At 38.0% G+C, this 19,854-nt stretch overlaps 1 protein-coding gene across 21 annotated transcripts in view; it reads right to left on the bottom strand.

Moving 5' to 3' along the window:
- MBD5 (methyl-CpG binding domain protein 5) overlaps positions 1–19,854 on the bottom strand; it is a 435,973-nt gene that overhangs the window by 8,039 nt on the left and 408,080 nt on the right. For 19 of the 21 annotated variants that reach the window (XM_025431590.3, XM_025431701.3, XM_025431603.3 and 16 more), the window contains 3 exons: positions 17,280–18,488; positions 14,176–14,301; positions 6,205–6,278 (listed from right to left, as the gene is read on the bottom strand). In XM_025431590.3, coding sequence (XP_025287375.1) covers positions 6,205–6,278; positions 14,176–14,301; positions 17,280–18,488 — 1,409 coding nt within the window. The remainder of the gene's footprint in view (positions 1–6,204; positions 6,279–14,175; positions 14,302–17,279; positions 18,489–19,854) is intronic. The other 2 variants (XM_025431683.3, XM_025431709.3) reach the window with 1 other exon arrangement.

The raw sequence follows: 19,854 nt of genomic DNA, 5'->3' as shown, positions 1-19,854 counted from the left end.
GGTTTGGCGCCTGCCTTTGGCCCAGGGCGCGATCCTGGAGACCCGGGATCAAATCTCACATCAGGCTCCCGGTGCATGGAGCCTGCTTCTCCCTCTGCCTGTGTCTCCGCCTCTCTCTCTCTCTTTTTCTCTTTCAATCTGTCTCTCATGGATAAATAAATAAAATCTTACAGAAAAAAAAAGGGACCATGGGCATCTTGTGGAGTCAGTCTGGGTTGCTTTCCTGGTGAGAAGTTTGCTAAGCCTGATTCTGAGTGCCGGGAGGTGAGGGGGGGGTGCGGGGTGTTGGTCTGATCATAGGACTCTGTGGGTCCATGTAAGTTTGGCTGGGGTTAGGCTGGGGCCCCATTTATGGGCTGTTTGGGAAAGGTCTTGACTCAATATCACATGTTGCCTAGTTGCCTAACAGTATTACACCTTGTGTAATGTGTTAAATAGATTTGTCTTTTTACTATTTCTAATGTATTTAAAAGTATGAATATAAATTTCAAAAGATATTTATGTTACAGACCTTTATTATATCTTATGGGTTTACGATTGACTACTTACAGCTCTAAATGTCTAAAACAAAGGTAAAATATTTCAGCGAAAAGCCACTAGAGAATTTTGGTTCTCTCACTTTTATCTTAATAGCAAAAACAGCTACTATTTATTGAAAATTGTCTATGTGCCAAAAATTGTGTTAAATCTTCATATACATTATCTCATTAAATCTTACAGCAAGCCAATGAAGTAGGTATTATGACAACTGTTTATAAGCAATACTTCATGACTTTTTAGGGAGAACTGGTGAAGCCAATTCTTTTTTTTTTAATTAATTAATTAATTAATTAATTTTTTATTTTTATTTTTTTTTTGGTGGTGAAGCCAATTCTAATCTGGCAATGCTGAAGATGGATATTTAACTACAAATAGTTTTTAAAAGTAGGAAGTTCAAAGAGCTATGAAAAAACTTTCCCTATGAAAAATTGTTTTTTAAAAACATTTTATTAATATGTATTTATTCATGAGAGACACAGAGAAGCAGAGACACAGGCAGAAGGAGAAGCAGGCTCCCTGCAGGGAGCCAATGCAGGACTCAATCCTGGACCCTGGGACCATGTCCTGAGCCAAAGGCAGACACTCAACCGTTGAGCCACCAGATGCCCCTCCTAACTATGGAAAAATTGTAATAACATCACCAATCAAAGTATAAAAAGAATTCAACAGTACTTGTTGAATAAAAAGATAGAATTTAGGACTTTGTGATCTCATTCTTCAACAAGATGTTTAAAATGTTTGTAAACAGCCTGTATTAATTTAAGCTAAATTAATAGTGTTTTTCCTTTAACAAACTTAAGTAGTTCTTAGGGGGAGAAATGACTACTTGTGGAAGATGGAATAGATACAGAGAGGTGGGGCATGAAATTACTTGAATACATCATGAGATTCAAGAGGTAAAGGGAGATGCTCCCAGGTGCTAAAGCTGCTGACTAATTTTTACACTAACTGGTCAGGTCAGGGAAAAATGAACTTAAAAGAGGAAGAAAAATTTCCATGAGTTCATGAAATGAGTAATTAGTCAAAATTCAGTCTTCCAGTACCAAGGGCCTCCCTGTGGAGTCTCTTCTACTATTTTCGATTCCCTGCTGACATTTAATAATAAACATTTTTACTAATGGACACTCTAAAACCTACTTGATTAAGCAATAGATGTTCATATAATCACATTTCTAGTTATTAATGGAGATAATTGCCACTTCTATTCTTCATTGCCTATATTGTCACACATTATCCTTATCTTCGCTAATTGAGAAAAAAGGCAGGTACGCATCTGTGAATGGTACGAGAAATGAGGGAAATGAGAAACTGCACGTTGCTCTACACTGTCAGTGTAGAATTTAAGCAACTCACTTCCTGTAGAACAGAACAAATTTGGGTGACACCTAAATGTCAAGAATCTTAGATTCTGAAACACAGTCCATAGAGAAAGTAGGAAGATCTAAGAAAACTTAACATGCTGGGGCAACTGGGTGGCTCAGTAGTTCAGTGTCTGGCTCTTGGTCTTGGCTCAGGTCACGATCTCAGGGTTGTGGGATCAAGTCCCGCTTCGGGCTCTGTGCTCAGCTGGAGTTGGCTTGGGATTCTCTGGCTCCCCTTCTGCCCCTCCCCGCTGTGCACTCGCACACTCTCTCCCTCACAAATAAATAAATCTTTTTTTAAAAAAGAAAATTTAACCTGCTAAGTATAATTTCTTGGTTTCAAAGTGGAAGTAGGATTTATTTGATCACTTTATCACTTTTCAGCTTCACAAAAATCAAGCTACCAAATTTTAAATGATATGTATGTATAGATAGAATATTTGATCATTTCAGTGGAAATCATAACAAACTTAAAGCTATAAAACTTTTCCTTTAATGAAGCTATTTCCTCTTTTAAGTATGACTTCACCCCCAGTAATGTCTTCAATACACATGTTAATATTTCTCTTGTGATTAGGCTGTAATAAGCCTATCAGTTTAAAGGTATTTATTATACAGTTTGATTATAGAATATTAAAAATTAAAATGATCACATAAAATTCTAAATATCTTTTTTTTTGCAGATTTCATTTTTATTTTTTTTAAATTCTAAATATCTAATAGAATAGTAGAATGTTTCAACTGGGGAAAATATCTCATAATTGTGTTTGTTTCACCCGTATCTTTTAATCCAAGTATCTGTTTACTAACTACTTACCATGTACCAAGTACTGTGTTGAGGCTCTCTTTATAATGTCTATACTATAACGATGCTAAGAGGTAGATGTTAATATGCCCATTTTAGAAATGAAGAATTTAGGCGCAGAGAGGTTAAGCAACATACGCAAGGGCACATAGCTCTGATGCGGTGGAAACAGGATTTGAACTCAAACCCCAAACCAACTTCTTAACCATCTTATTCCAAATGCCGCCTTCCTTTTTCAGTTGCTTCCTCCCTCCTTTTCCCCTGTCTGCAAAAGCAGTCCAATCTTTGTCATCTTAAAAATTCTTCCAGTTATTTTTCAGGAACTTTTCATATTAAGGATAGGAAGAAGCCTAATTAATTTGTATCAGCTCTCTCTAGTTCATTCGTATTCCCTCTTCAACCCATGGCCACTTGGTTTTTACACCTTCCACTTTACTGGAGACGGTTTCCACTAAGGTTGCCTGCAGCCTCTAACTTGCCCATCTAATGGAGATTTCTCTCTTCTTGGCTTAGTGCACTGCTGTTTATCATTTTATCATCCTGGAAGCTTTTGGTCTTTGGTTCCTAACACCCTACTCTGCTGCCCCCTGGTTCTCTTCCACCTTTTTGATTGTTCTCATCTTCTTCATTATCTCTTGCAAATGTTCAAATGCCCACGTGGGTCAATCCTTAGCCCACTGTTCAAATGGGCCAAAGGATCTCTGTGTGATCGCAGCCATTTTTACATAGTGTCAGACTTGTGTCCGACACAGTTGACAGGCACCCTACATGCACTCAACAGCTCCCCTTTGTACTCTCCACTCAGCCAGTGTTTTCTACTACCCGCCAAGTCACCCCAGCTAAAACCCTGAAAGTCGTCCTTGATTGCTTGCTCTCCACATTCCGATCAATCACCATGACATTCTGTGAATTTCACCTCCTAAATATTCCTCGACCATGTTCCTCCTCCTCCATTCTCATCGCTCCCATTGTGGTTGAATCATCATCCTGCCTTGACTTCCGCCATGGCCTCCTAAACAATGTCCCTGTCTCCAATATGGTTCCCCTAAAATTTATCCTCCATAGAGGATAATCTATGTGAAAAATCCAACCACCTGACCCCTCAGGCACTTCCAATAAGATAAAGGATCCTATGGGTGCATACTAAACTCTTCATAATCTGATTGCTGCTTATGGCTTTGGCTGCTTCTCTTACAATTTCCTGTCTGATGCTTTACAGTCTCTCAAATCCAACTGCTGATCTCATTTGAACACTATCCCACCCCATACCACCTTGGTCCTTATCTCCTTGTTCTGGCTAATACCTATGTAGCACGTAAGGCTTGGCTCAGATTATCTCCTCTAGAAAGTCTTCCTTTACCTGAGTTTAATGCCACTTCTCTATGATCCCCAAGTATACTATACATATTGCTGTCATTGCAATTTTAACATTTTAATTATTTCTGGATCTGTCTCCTTTGCTCAAGAGAGCTCCAGGGACTGCAGCACAGATTTTTGCTCAATTACTCTCCTTAAATTGGGGAATAACTAAGTGATTAAATAAATGAATAAATACATGATTGGGTTCAAGACATCATTTGTCACTTATACGACTGACCTTCAATTAATTATTTAAGCTATTTGGGTCTTGGTGTCCTCATCTATAAATGGGCTTAGTAATTCTGGCCCATTTTGTCATTGGGAGAATAAAATAATGGATTTTAAATAGTATATGCAAAATGTAAAGTATTCTACTGGGCCTTTATAAGGCAAGTTAGTCTGTGTAGACAATAGCATGATAAATAAAACTGTTTTTACTAAAGTTCATTTCATAGTTTCTTCTTTTACATCTCTCATCTATATTCTAACTTCCTGGTTTCATGGCAGTCCCTTTAGATAAAGCCACTTAAGACTTAGCAAATTCACCATAACTAGTAAACTAGTTTTGAAGAAAAAAAATTTAAAATAGCTATTTATTACTTACTACCTTTCAGAAATCGATTAATACCAAATTTATGGGAAAAATACAGCTCATTTCAAGGCAGTATATTTAAATATTTGAAGGAGTTATTTCATTTCTGTGTTATCAATTGTTTTGGGTATTTTGAATATAATTCAGCTTACTGGCATATCTCACTGGAGGAAAGATTTTAGGGTTCTTTTACATCAAATAAATGAGTACTGTTGAATATTTCATAGCAAATGGCCCATTGCAAATTTGTGATGTAGGTAATTTGCAATTTCCCTCCTGTCATCCAGAACTTGTATTAATTTTGTGGGCCTTATCCTACCACAAAGCTCTGCACAGGAAGTGTTATTTCAGTCAGAGCAGAAGGGACTTGCCTCACCATATTCTTTATCATATCTGTAGTGAATCTGGCAATTCACTCAGTCATTGATTGCCACAGTCAGTGCCAACTTGCTACCATCCAAAAAATTCCCCAACATAGGGGCACAGGAGTTTGCCTCTTGTGGTTAGCATCTTTCCGTGAGGCAGTTTATTGAGATGAAGAATTTCCCCAAGAGATTTCAGTTCTAAAATTTTGCCTCTGGCACCACTAAGAGAAAGAGTGCTCTTTGATAGATAATATTGATATCATTATGTACACGAGATACACTACCGAACATTCTGACCTCATAATTCTTGGACCTGAACAGACATGTCAATCATATGTATTTTTAAATAACTTTCCATGTGCATTTGCAAAAGCACATTTGTAATTCTCTACCTTAAAATGAAATAATAATTATGATACATAAAACTATATTGTATTACAGTGGAAACTGTTTCTAACGTTATCTGCTTGGCCAAACAACATTTACCTAGAATAAAAAGATCGAGAAGTACTTGAAAAATAATGTCTCAAAGTACAACTTCTTATTCTAATTCCAAAGAAAACCTATTATTCCTGCCCTAAGAAAAAAGAATTATTTACCATCACTTTGAGTAACAGTTAATCTGCCAAAATTATTTACCTGTGTACAACTGGGGTATCTCCTCATTCCTCTTCCAAAAGGGATAGAGTTTTGCTACACTTTTATTTTTTTATTTTATTTATTTTTAAATTTTTATTTATTTATTTATTAGTAATTTCTACACCCAAGAGGGAGTTTGAACTCATGACCCCTGAGATCAAGGGTCCTATGCTCTTCTGACTGAGCCAGGCAGGTGCCCCTTTGCTCCATTTTAGAAACTATTTAATTGCTACATGTTGAAAGTGTTTCTTTTCCAACATATGACAGGGATGGAAATGAAGGGAGAGAGGAAAGAGCTCATGAAGAGGGAAATCCCACAGAACAGTACAAATGGTTACAAAAATACTCTGTAATAGCTAATTTGGCTTAACTATAATGGTCCTCTTGGGTGACAACTACTAAACTGTACTTAGTACAGTACAGGCCCTAAGATGGACAAAATTACTGAGATTTTCTTGTCCCTATGAACACAAACTAGTAAATTATATCCGTGAAAAGCAAAATGGCAAAAAAAAAAAAAAAAAAAAAAAATTCAGTGCTTACTTTCTGTTCCTTTTCCGGGCTCGGCTGTAGGCTTCTAAACCTTCTGTTAGTGTCTTCAACTTCTCGGGCTCCACCTGAGTGAAGGCATGAAGACCAAACCATATTACCCAGACCTGCAATTGTTAACACCATTTTACTTTCCTGTGGGGGAAGGGAGGCTTAACTTTCACTGCCCTGTCAAATGTCCTGTCCTTGCTCAAGCAGAGGTTGACTGTGTGGCTCCAGGCTGTAACATCAATGGAAACGAGAGATCGTTTGGCTTTCATACTATCAACATTTTGAAAATAATATTTTAAGAACACAATTTGGAACTTCAATAGCCTTCGATTCACAAAATCGTATAAATCAGAGATCCCTGGTTTGCTTTCTCTACTTGCTTGATACTCAGCAACTGCAAATCTGTACTCCATCCGAGGCGGATAGGAGCGGTGGCAGTGAAGGGGGTGGGCTTTGGAGCCAGTAGACTGAAGTTTGAATCTGACCTTGCTTTCTAGTGTGAATAAGACACTCCGATGTTCTGAACCTCAGTTTCTTTCTCTTTAAAATGAAGACAATACCTACCTTCCAGCTAGAATTGCTGGGACAATTAGAATGCAACAAGGCAGGATGAATACAGGTAAGCAGAGAGTGGCTGTTATTACCTTGTAGTCTTAGGTATTGCAGAGGCCACTAAATGCGTGGAAGGAGACTACCATAGTCCTTGCTGTCTAGGGAAGAGGGTGTTGCTACACCTGTGGGCGTGTCCTCTCCTTTCTTGCTTTATCACTGCCGAGAATCTTGCTACTTTATCACCCTATGGCCACCAAAATGGTGACTGGGGGACTTATGAGGGTGGGGAGGTGCAGTCTTTGCCACTTCCCCCCAGTAATCTCCAGCATGGTTCTTGAAGCCACCCCTCCAAGATAAACAATTAATAAATAGTAAAACTTGTATGTGACTTGTGAGTAAAAACACTTTAAGAAAAACATTGCTATTTTTATTGATCTTAAAAAAACAACAACAGTTTAAATAAAAACAGTGTCGATTGCTGTGTAAACACAGCTTCAAGGCAAGTCTCCCAGCCGTCCCTTAACCCAGTTTTTTCCCTGCCCCTATGCTACTTTTACAGAAAAATTTGAGAAGGTGCCAAAATGCCTCATGGGTAAGAAAATAAATACTAAGAAGCAAGGAAATTATTATTAACTTTTCTCTTGAAATCTTCTTGACTCATGAGTATGCTTTATAAATAATTTTTCTTTGACCTCTTCAAAATTGAGTAGCCAGTAATGAGTAACAAAGGGTTTCCTTTGTCAGTTTGAAAACAGGCATGTCTAAATACTCAAGGAGAAAAACAATCAAACAAAGAAAACATTTTCCCTTTCATAATTTTTGTACTTTGTCCTAAAGGATGCAAATCTCATATTTCTATATATCTATATCTCCATTCATTGGAGACACCCAATTTCTTGTGTGCTGGAACAAGAGACAATTCTGTTCTAATAACACTTCATGGAAACCATGAAGAAAAGTGTCTTGCTGAAATAACTGGAAAAGCTTAAGTGAGATGAATATATATATATGTGTTGTTTTAAAAAAAAAATAGTGCCTGGGTACATTTTCACATTTCATGTTGAAGAGGTTTCATCTTGTATTTACTCACGTGAAAAGAAAAAGAAAGATATTTCACACATTACATTTCTATAATCTATCGCTAATTCCACTTATATTTAATCCCCCCCCCCTTTTTGGCAGTAGGAAGGAAGCTCTCCTATGTAGTAAACTTATAGTAGGCACAAATTGGTGTAGTGAAAGATCTCAGAAGGGATTGATGCAAGCGACAGAAAGCAGATTCACAGTGAAACAAAGCAAAACATCAATATGAAGACTTAATCCACTGGTGTTAATTCTTAAACACTAAGTTATGTAAAACTATTTTTAAAATTTTCAGTTTTTATTTTTAATTAAATAAGGAATAAGGGGCAATAAAAACATTTCTTGTGCATTTATTGTGGAAAAGGCACTGTTTCATTATTTAATATGATAATACTGCAAACTAGTATTATTTTTGTTATTTTACAGATGAAACTCAGTGAATTTAAGTAACATGGCCAGCACTGAAACTCAGGTCTGACTCCAAAGCACTCAACCTCTCTCCACCACACCAACTACAATATACATTGATGTTTACAATCATTTTTTACACACACTTACACACACATGCACATATACTAAAAAAAAAAATAGGTCAAATTATTTTAAAACAAATTAGATTCTTCCAGAAATTTAGATAATACATGCTCAAATTTATCTTTAAAAACTTTTTTATGCTTGGATAATTTTCTGAACTAATAATCTACCATGATTTTTCTTTTCATTTAAATTGCCTCTAAGGCTGTAAGGTACTCTATAATGAACTATATTATTTATAAAGGATTCAAAATGACCTTGAAAGAGAAAGCAATGATGGTGCTTTCTGAAACTAAATACAAATAAGTTACACATCACTGTTTATTTCTGATATGACAAGATCATACATATCCAGAGGTAAATGTTTCGTTTATTTTGTTTCAGAATTTTAGTACTCTACTGAATTGTGAAATATATGAACAGCGTATGTTGTTTATAGGGAATTATTCATATACTTATGCAATATTCAAGAAACTCTTTAAAGATACTGCCGCCCCCTAAGATGGGATTGGAGAAGAACAAAATAAATTCAATTTCTAGTCAAATAGAAATCATATTTAATGATTTAATGAATACTCCCTCATAAATTACTTAGCTAACTTGTAAATGAAGAAAGTACTGAGAAATCAAATACATAAATGTAACATTAAAAAGGATAAACACAAATATTTCTATAAACCTTACATTGAAGGAGCAAGTAATTTAAGATACTTAATACTGTGATCTGTAATTACAACCTTATACTCCTGTACATTCATAAGCCAGGAGTTCTATAAATTATTTAATTCCTATCCTGGTGAGAAATCAAGGGAGGACTTTATAATGTACCTTTACTCATAATCTATCCCATTTTCTCACTCTGGTAATGATGAGGCTAATAGGAATGACCAACATGGTATAACCCTCTGCACATAAATCATTTAAGATTTAGAAAAAATTACCAGAACTTATACATATTTATAGTTCAATTATTACCTCATGTATAAATATACACACATATTGGATATATTTTGACTCCTAAAGCCTTGTTCACTCATTCACATTCTTTAGATATCACAATTCTTCACATGAATAGTCCTACAGCCTGTTCAAGCAACAGAAAGCAGATTCTGAACCCCACCTGTTCAGTAGGGTTGGAAACATACCCATACACTCTTTTGGGTGGAAGTTTAAGACTTTTCTGAACAAGTCTGAATCTCTAGTTGCTTATTTTGTTCACAAGGCACACAGTAAAATTTGGCAATTTAATTAAGTTTGATTTGGGGTCAACACAGTAGAATGTAGTGATCTTAGAAGTAACTTAAATCTACGACAAGGGAGACACAAATCCTTCAGAGAACCAAACTGACCCTCTGAAAATGAGGTAGAGTATATATTAGAAGAGCTTGGATCAAAGATCCTAGATCACTTTTGAATAGAGCCAATTAAGTAAAGATGATGTCAAAATTCCCCATAGGCTTTAAACCTGGTAACAGGATTGAATTTCTTGGTGATTTACTTCGCTGCTACTTAGTGGTGAGGGGAAGCTGTCACACAAAGGTCAGACAAAGGACAGAGTACAAGCCACCTCCCAGGTTTCATAGGAGAGGCGGGCAGCTGAACTCAAGCGCCTTCTCATTCTTTACGTCTTTGTTCATGTCATCAGCTCCTGTGTTGGGGGAATGGTACTATGCAAAGAGTACTAAGCTTAGAGTTAGGAGACGGGGGTTGGGTCCTGGCTTAACTGCCTGTCACTTGTGTCCTTAGGAATGCTACTTCGCTGAGTTTCAGCTCCCTCATCTGTACCATGGGGATGGTTGTGCGCTTCTTTATGCATCACTGAGAGAATCTAAAAAGACAATGAAGATGAAGGTACTTTGTAAACACCAAATCAGTCTTTACCAAAGTGTCATTAGTGGCATGTGAAACAAGGACAGACCTTTAATATTTTTTAACATTTTTAATAGTTATATATTCATATGTTTATATTAGAAAAATACAAAAAACATCATACTTAGGATTTTACGCATATTATATCTTAGAGTAAGACTGAAGACATTATTTGAAAGTAACTTCAATGGTGCCTAGTTCATATTATGAGTCCAAAAAGTATTTGTTGAATAAATAAATAAATAGTAAATGAATTTGCATAAAATTTTTAAGTATAGTACAGGTAGCATGCAACTTTATTTCTGTTTTTCTTGGGGGGGGTGGAGGAACAGAGGGACAGAAAGGGAGAGAATCTTAAGCAGGCTCCACGCCCAGCATGGAACCCAATGAGGGGCTAGACCTCAAGACCCTGAGATCACAACCTGAGTTGAAATCAAGAGTTGGACGCTTAACTGACTGAGTCACCCAGTGCCCCTAAAGGAACATGCATGCTTTGTTTTTTTTCTGTTTTTAGAGATTAGTGGGAGTGGGAGTGGGGGAGGCAGGGAGCAGACAACTTCAGTTGAAACCTGGGAAATAGAGCCCTGAAGCAATCAGCAAATATGAGGCATTTATTAGTTTCATTATTGACAAACACTTATTAAATAGTAAGTATTCAAGTCCTGCTAACTTAGGTGCGATATTGCAATATTTTTTAAAAAATGGGAATTAACGCTAAATAATTTGGAGTAAAGAGTTGACTCACCTGTGACAGAGAGGATGAACCTCATTTTCCATCAATAATACTCATGGAAAAATTCCTAAAGCGAACCCCTTTTTATTTTTTCAAACGAACTAATCAAATACACATAGACGACTTTTGTCAGTGGCCTTATCTGAGGCTTTGTGTGCGTGGATATGTGTGTGTGTGCTTCCTTTCCTCTTCACTTTGGAAACAGTGTTTTTAGGTAGAAGAAAAGTATACTACAGGACTAGAGTAAATCTATTCTAAATGTACAACATATTTTATACTGACCCACCACCCATCCTTGGAATTAAATGCTTGGGGTGAGCTCGGATTTCTAAAGCAGCACTGTTTAAAGTTTCATGTCACAGAAGCACGTACCTGCCTCCGACCCGACTCCATTTGCTACTATCCATATGAAAACCGTACTGACAAGCTCAAGAACTCTGTGTGGGTCTCAGTTACGTGTAAATGGAGACAGGCCTCCTTTTCCTCTTTAACCTTGTTCAAGGGAAGAAGGTTACCATATTCCACAGTTCGCTTCAGGGACATTCACGGTCTTACCTAAGCTTTTTCTGTTTTGTCTTTTTGCTAATATTCACATTTTTGGTCTTATTTGGTTCTTCATTGTTATTATCTCCCAAATTTCCGTCAGGCGCTGACTTTGTCAGCCTGGCTTTTATCTTGCACATTACTTTTCAAAAACAATTTTCCTTCCTTTTCAAGGAGATTCTGTTGCTACAGAGCATGGACTGCCTCTGCCGTCCTACCAGCCGCAATGCAGCCCAAATACTGTGGTTGGTGATTGAGTGCAGGGACAAGGATTCATTCCCAACAGCAGTTAAGGAGCTATGTAAGGCAAGGGCAATATACAAAGCACACTTTCAACAGAGAATTATAGTACCAAAGAACAAAAACAGCTAATGCTGATAATCAAGCACAGAAAGAATGTTCTTTAAAGTAAAACATTTAAAAATCATAAGAGCTCCAACTTAAGTTACACATCCCCAAAACACGATGGTCAGCTGTCTTTGGATACGCTTCACACTGTCAGAATGTGTGTGTGTGTGTGTGTGTGTGAGAGAGAAGAGAGAGAGAGAGACGTACTCACCTGACATATAGAAAGTGTATTGTCCCAAAATAAGTTGGGTTATGAGTTTTAATAATGATGAGTTTTGTCTCATTTGAATAACTGACTACTCAGAGAGCGATTTTCATCTTTACCTGCCAAATATAACCACGTGAAAAAAGGCAAAGTGCGATTCTCAAGAGAGAGCACCCTGCCCGCTACTTATAAAAACATGTCTTCATTTGCTCATCTAGTGTGTCACTGAAATGTACAACTTTTCTGAGTAATCAGAGCTCCCTATCTGTCCAAGAACAGCCAGCATTTCACTGAAGAGAAACATTGCGGCGCCAATCTGGAAATAAATCCTTTCCTAAATTTGGCTCAAGTTAGAATACACAACGACTATAAGAGCAATGAAATATGAAGACCAGTGGGAAATGTCCAAAAAGAGTAAAAGTTATGTACTAAAGAAAAAGAGTTTTATTTTTTGATTATCACTTGAGTGTCAATTCTTTCAGGTTAGTTAATATAAGATCAGAGAGGGCGGATGATAATCACAAAATATATTTTAGGAAACAGGGGGACTTTTCTGACTTTTATGTAATTATTGAAACAAGTACATAAAGATAACCATCTCCCCCCCCCCCATAGTTGCACAGGTTTACAATGATTGCTAATTGGGGTGTCCGGGTGGCTCAGTGGGTTAAGCGGTTGACTCTTGATTTCAGCTCAGCTAATGATCTCAGGGTCCTGGGATTGAGCCCTGCCCTGTGTCAGGCTCCAGACTCAGCAGGGAGTCTGCTGGAGACTCTCTCTCCCTCTATCCCTCTGCCCTTCCTCCCCGCTCTCTTTCTCTCTAAAAAAATAATAAAATAAATATTCTTAAAAAAAAAAAGTGTTTGCACTTTATGGTGGATAGGTGTAATGCCAGCAAAGCCATTTCCCTTTCCAAGAATGCCCTAAGGCCATGCCAAGATCTGGCAATGCAGCTCTCTGGCTGCGATGATGTACTGGAGCATAGCACTGAGGTCTTATTCTTGGTCACTGAAGCTTAAACTATAAAGGACTCATGGTTCAGAAAGAAACTTGCATCATTTATTTAGAAAAAGTATAAATATCTTTCAGACCATACTTGATTACAAACTGATAACCAAAGGAAAGAATGTGTTAGAGAGTGAGGAGACACTACTTTCAGGACGGTCTGATTCCGGACACATAATATTCTTTAGTGTTTTACACAGCTTCAGTATTGGGACAGCAGTCTATAGGGGTGATTCAGTCCAAGTTTCCATGGACGGCTAAAAATTTCTACTAATGAATATTGTTGTGTGTGTGGAGGGGGCGATGAGATAGGAAAGTAAAGGAAGAAAGCCTGTGTTGGTATTTTTTACAAACAACGTTGGGAGATGGACTTCCAGGTTCACTGAATAAAGTGCTTGAAAATGCTTCTGAGTAGAACTCCTGCTTGAAACGAACCGCTCACGATAACATAATCGGATATGCCACTTGTGTGTGACGTGCTGAACTTCATCAAAAAATGGTTGTAAACTATTTGACTCATTGAATATATTCATTATAATGCGCTCACTAGATTGGAGCCTCAATTGAGTTCGTAAACCCTTGATCCATGGATAATGCAGAGGCAAACAATAACTAAACTCAAACGACCACAATTCCAGAGTGGAGAAATCCAAATTAATAAGGTTGTTTAACATAAAAAAACACAGGGGCCAGGAGGCTAATTTCTACTGAGCGTCTCTCGTGTGCTGGATGATCTGTTTATGGTATATCATTTAATTCTGAAAACATCATTCTGAGTGCGAACTGAATAGTCCCACTTGAGAGGTGAGGGGACTGCAGCCCAGGGAGATTAAGACACCCACCCAGGAGCAATTAGGGAACGGACGTGGCGGGGATCAAGCTCACGGGAGGATGCCCAGAGCCCATGCCTCTTCCTGCCACACTCCGCGTGCTCTCTAGTTCTCCGTAGACTATGTTCATACGATGTTTGATGTTTTGAAATAAAACCCTTTACGAAGCAATCTCCAAACGTGCAGAACAGTTCCAAAGGATTATTAGTAATTCTGCTACACGTAACACCCCACCAAAGACGAACGGTGCCTTTCTAAGATCATAAACTGACCAGGTCGTTGACTATCATGACAGCTGGCTGAAGCGTCATCAACTTAGGGACAGCATGGACACCTCGGCCCGCGGCAGTAGTCCAGGGACAGCATTGATCTGTCAGGCCAGGGACCACCTGTACGGCCTGAAAACAAGAGAGGCGCCCAGCTTACTCTGAATTAGTAGCCTGCAATATTGCCAATTAATTACTTTTTAAACATTTTTTTGCCTGCTTCTGAAAAGAATCTGAAGTGGTTTGCTGAGAACAAAGACTGCAACAGAAAATAAATGACAGGTTCCTATGATGAGAGGGCTGGGGAGAGATTAAGATAATCGATCTATTCTAACACTTGAGTTAACATAGATTGTATCTGGAGGGATCTAACAGACTCTCCGGTTAATTTACTTTGTGGACATGGAAATAGTATGAACAACTGAGAATCTAGAAAGGTCTACGATGATAACATATAAGAAAATTGTTTACCAAAGCTTTCCTTCTGAGATACTACAAAGATAAACACTAGGGGATGGGGTCCCACATTTCACATTGGCAAGGTGGAATTAATTAGGTTTTACTGTTAATAAACACATGGTTTATGGAGTCAGTCTCTATCTTTGTCTCTCGACTTTATAAAACGTCAGCCATTGACACAGCGTAGAAGAGACCCTAATGCACTACTTGCCTTTTTAAAAGCAGAAATCTGATTATTCATGCACAAGACTTTATTTATCCAACATTGCTGAGGTCTTAGGGATTCTATGTAAATCATATTTACATCATGACTGGTTGGTTCACCGGACTAAGAGTACGAATTTTAAAAACGTTTTTGCTGGAAATCTTTTCAAATAGATCACGCTTTGTCTTACACAGCTATTGAACATAGTTTAAATTTTTCTTGATGAACCAGGATTACCAAGACATCAAGCAAAGGCCATCTGGCTTGAAGTCAGACAGACTTGTGTTTGAAATTTCACCTTTTCTGGTCTTATAAATCGAGAACACTGTTTGGCTTGCTGGGCATCATTAAATAAGGTATGAGGAAGCCCTTCCTTTGTTTTGTGAACCACAGAAGAAAAAAGAGTGCTTGTGAAATAGGACTTTATTTTTTTAATGTGCAAATGTGAGTAGGTCCTGGAAAGACCAAGGTTTTTAAAAATGTTAAGTGCCCTAGAGCTTTTAAGGCTGTTATACCTTGCTTTCTAATGACAGATAAATATTTCATGTGTTGTCATTAATAATGTATTATATGTTTTCAAGTTTTGTACCTCTAAATGTGGGCTTTAAATTATTTTTTTGAATTACTAAAAATATTTTTAACGTATCCTGATATCAAGGTTTTGATATTCAAGTTGTCAGAATGCAAAATCACAATGTCGTTTGGTGGCGAGGGGAGGGGAATATTTGAGTTGACAGAAATAATTTTATGTTAGAAATTCATCTATTGCCTATAACAAGGAAGAAGATTCTGGATTTTTTAAACACTTACTATTGTATAGTGAGTGAAACCCAGTTGCTTATTTAAATGAAGCAACATAAATGTTTCTTGGACTCGTAGATAATGATTTTTTTTTTTAAAGTGTATCTCCCCACACATCAGTGAGTAACTCAATCCCAGGAGTTTTGCAAACACAGACTAATCAAAAGATTAGGACCATTGTTTAATGTGAAATGTGTTAAAAGTACATGCCTTTATTCTCCTGAGGACATAAAAAGATATTTAGACAAGGCATTTAGGACAGGAAGAATGTTTCCAGGAAAGGGAGGCTATAATCTTTTCTTTCATTAAGCTTTTTGTAAAATGGCACCTAAAAAAGACTTGGTTTCATTTGCACCAAGATTGTAAAACAGTGCAGTGTCTACATCTTATATTTGTAGCAGTCCATTTATATCCTAAAAGCCCAATTTTGCTGTTTCTAATTACTTTTTGAATAAACTGTCAAAAATATTTAGGTTTATCAACCTAGAGAATGTTTTGTCTGGGCTCAGAGAGATTAGAGAATAAAATGTTTTGTGAATAGGGGTATGGAATTCATTTTCTTATCAAACGTAGAAACACTATGCCCAGAGCACACCCTGACAAGTATATATTAGGCATTATAAGCGATGGGCTTAAGGACCTCCTGGTCATTTGGAGAAAGACAATCTTTTTATTGTGCTGGCAAAAATGTTTTTGGTTTCCTGCCATTAAACCTAAGTGCCAGTGGAGGTTTGAGCAGAGTTGAAATAGCTTTATACAATATACTCTTTAAGAGAATACCATATATTTGTTAAGAGTAGTTTTTATTTCTTAAGAAGATGAAAAATTATGTTTCCTCATCATATGTGGGGAATGTGCATAATTATCTCCTCCTGGTCAGATATAAATTTTTCTATCCGCTTTAAACATTCTGCATGTTTCTCGCCTAGTGAGCCAATTTATCAATTGTGAGGGGGGAGGGGGAACCCAGAAGACCCCTACTAATTTCTTCTAAATTGAATAGTAGTTTCATGGAGAAGTTTTCATTTAATTTATATGATCAGATTGTGTTAAGTAGAACCAGACGGTGGGGTTAAACATTTCCATATGTTATAAAGGCCCAGAACTTTTCCTGAAAGGAGACACCATTCTGAATACAGACATTACCTGCTGCTTCCAGAAATGGCTGCAATTACACCCGGGTTTTACCCTCTCCTCAGCTCTACGTGGCTCCTGTGAGTTCAAGGAGGAGATGCTGTCCCCCAGCGCTTCCTGTTGCCCTACCTCTGCCATACTGCTGGACTTCAAAGGCCACCAGATTTTTTCCCTAGTACTTGCCACTTGCCTTCATCCTCTGTGTATGGAATGAAGAATTAAGTACATACAGGGAATGAAGGCAGGATTAAGAAAATTCTGGAAATCTGGTTCCTGGGTTAGAGGCCCTAGTGGGATCTCTACAAACACGGCACAACTCACCCCTTGATATGACATTTTGGTGACTATAACCATCCCCTCTTCATTTTATGCTCCAGAAGTTTGTGAGAACTTAACGAGTCATGAAGAATCCTAATTTCAAATCCAAAGAATCCAAAGTGACGACAACAAAAAATAACAATTGATATCTGAACAAAGGTTAGTATTTGACAATGGATAAAGATTGGTATACCTTCCCTTCCTCGGGGCTTTGTTGACATGAATTGTGAACGTCGTCTTCTCTTACTAATTTTCCAGGCCAAGAAGTAAGTCCTTTGATTTGGCCCCAGACCAAGTCGCCAACGTTGAACGTCCTTGGCCTATAATGTATCAACTCATTTGAAGAAGGGGAATCTGGATTCCTTAGGTCATCTTCACTACTAATGCTTTTAGCATCTGAAGGGCTAGGCACACACCCATTAATGCTTTTGGCATTAAAGTCTCCATTGTAATGGATGTAGTCTTTGACTAGAGAATTTTCCAAACTATTTGAGGAGCTCGGAGACTGCTCCTCTAGGACCAGGTCTTGTCTTGTGGTACTCAGCAGCTCTCCAAAGCCCCGACTCTGTCGAGGTCTGTTCCCATTAATGTGTGCACATCTTTCCACAGTGTTCTCTAGTCTCTCCTTAAAACTCATCATAGTTCTTTTGTAGTTATTATACCTGAAATTTTCCTCCAGAATTTTATCCCCTTGACAGTTTCTTGGTGGTAACAGTACCGGGTGCTGTTCCCCAGGCAGAAATGGCAGTGTAGAGACATTGTTGGACCTTTCGTGACAAGGACTACTGTGGATATGGCCTGGATGATCTAAAAATTCCTCACACTTCCACCTGTTTCGCTCCCCTCCAGGGCTTTGCTCCCCATCCCACTGTTTTTTGGATGTGTGGCAACTTGCTGACTTGAAATATTCAAACCCATCTCCTTCATTTGAGTTTTTCCCATGGTCCAGATTCCTGGGCAGCCGAGCCCCTCTTGCATTCCTCAGCCTACCATCATGATCGACACTGCCCATGTTTCGTCCATGAATGACCGCACTGACAGCACTGGGGAGACTTAACGGGTCACCAATCGAGGCAGTGAAGGCACTCATGGCACTCAGAGCTGGAATGGGGCTGATCTGAGTTGTACTGTTGACTGCAGTGGTGATGACAACCTGCATTCCTTTGCTGGCTGCATCAACAACTGCTTTGTAAATGGCATCTACAGAAGCATCACCTTGGCCACCCACAATGAGGCCATCTTTCACCTGCTGACCAAGAGATGGGTCAATCCTCGGTTGCAACTCACAAGATGTATCTTGGAAAGGTGGAAGTGTAGTGTTTGGATTCTCAGGAAGTGCCGTGAGCCCCGGCTGAGAGCTTATTCTTTTGTTTAGGAGAGCTGCATCTTCCTGCATTCTCACCTTGAAGAAACAGACAGGAAGCAGTGAGAGACAGAAAAGTTTCTAAAGACGTCAAAGAGAAAGACCATAATTTTAAGATTTACCGAAAGGCAAACAAATATAACAAGGAGAGAAATATAAAGAAAGAACAAGGCTCAAAATGTAATAAAAAGTCACTCTGTATAGTAGAGTTTATGTCTTGATCATACTTGGGTAGTTTCTTTGGTTGAAATTATTTCATACATTTGTTTTAAAGAACTCAGGGATCCCTGGGTGGCGCAGCGGTTTAGCGCCTGCCTTTGGCCCAGGGCGCGATCCTGGAGACCCGGGATCGAATCCCACGTCGGGCTCCCGGTGCATGGAGCCTGCTTCTCCCTCTGCCTGTGTCTCTGCCTCTCTTTCTCTCTCTGTGTGACTATCATAAATAAATTAAAAAAAAAAAAAAAAAAGATTTAAAGAACTCATCACTGGGGCGCCTGGGTGGCCCAGTCAGTTGAGCGTCAGACTCTTGGTTTCTGCTCAGGTCGTAATCTTGGGTTCTTGGGATCAAACCCCTGGTCAGGGCTCTGTGCTCAGTGGGGAGTCTGGTTCTCTCCTTCTCCCTGTGCCCCTCTCTCCTTGCTCATGCACTCTCTCTTTTCTCTCTAAAATAAATAAATCTTAAAAAAATAAAAATAAAAGAATGTATTTCTAAAATAAATGAACAAATAAATAAAAAATAAAAAACTCATCATTACCAAACATTCTCTAGAAAAGTTAAAGGTGAGGTGGTTGGACACAAACTGTTTTCAGGTAATGACTCCATGTATTTAAACGTCATTACAGGTTCTGCAAGTTGGGTTTCAGAGAGACAAGTCCATCACCAGCACTGCTCAAATTACAAAGGGAACCAGATTTTGGAAAGGAGTTCTAATTCACTGATATTTCTACTGAACTACAACATAAGCTAAAAGAAAATTTTCTCTTTCTCTTTCTCTCTCTCTCTCTCTCTCTCTCTCTGTCTATATATATATATATACACACACTCTTTCTCTTTCTCTTTCTTTCTCTCTCTCTCTCTATATATATACACACACACTTTTTTCGTAACAATAAAATATTCGTAATTTATTTCATAACAATAAAATAAAATATTCGTAATTTATTTCGTAACAATAAAATATATATATACACACTTTCTCTTTCTTTCTCTCTCTCTCTATATATATATACACACACACTTTTTTCATAACAATAAAATATTTCTGATATGACATTATATTTCTGAAGACTTCAGATAAAGCAGTGACACCTACTCTTCAATCTTACCAGGCTACTGACTGGGGGACACCACCATGCGGTCAGCAATGACAATGGCTCTCTATAGAAGTGATTCTTAATTGGGAAG

This window comes from Canis lupus, chromosome 19, assembly GCF_003254725.2.
Source record: "Canis lupus dingo isolate Sandy chromosome 19, ASM325472v2, whole genome shotgun sequence".
NCBI classification, from domain to species: domain Eukaryota; kingdom Metazoa; phylum Chordata; class Mammalia; order Carnivora; family Canidae; genus Canis; species Canis lupus.
The sequence above is the reverse complement of the archived record's forward strand: the minus strand, read 5'-3'. Positions and strand labels throughout refer to the sequence as shown.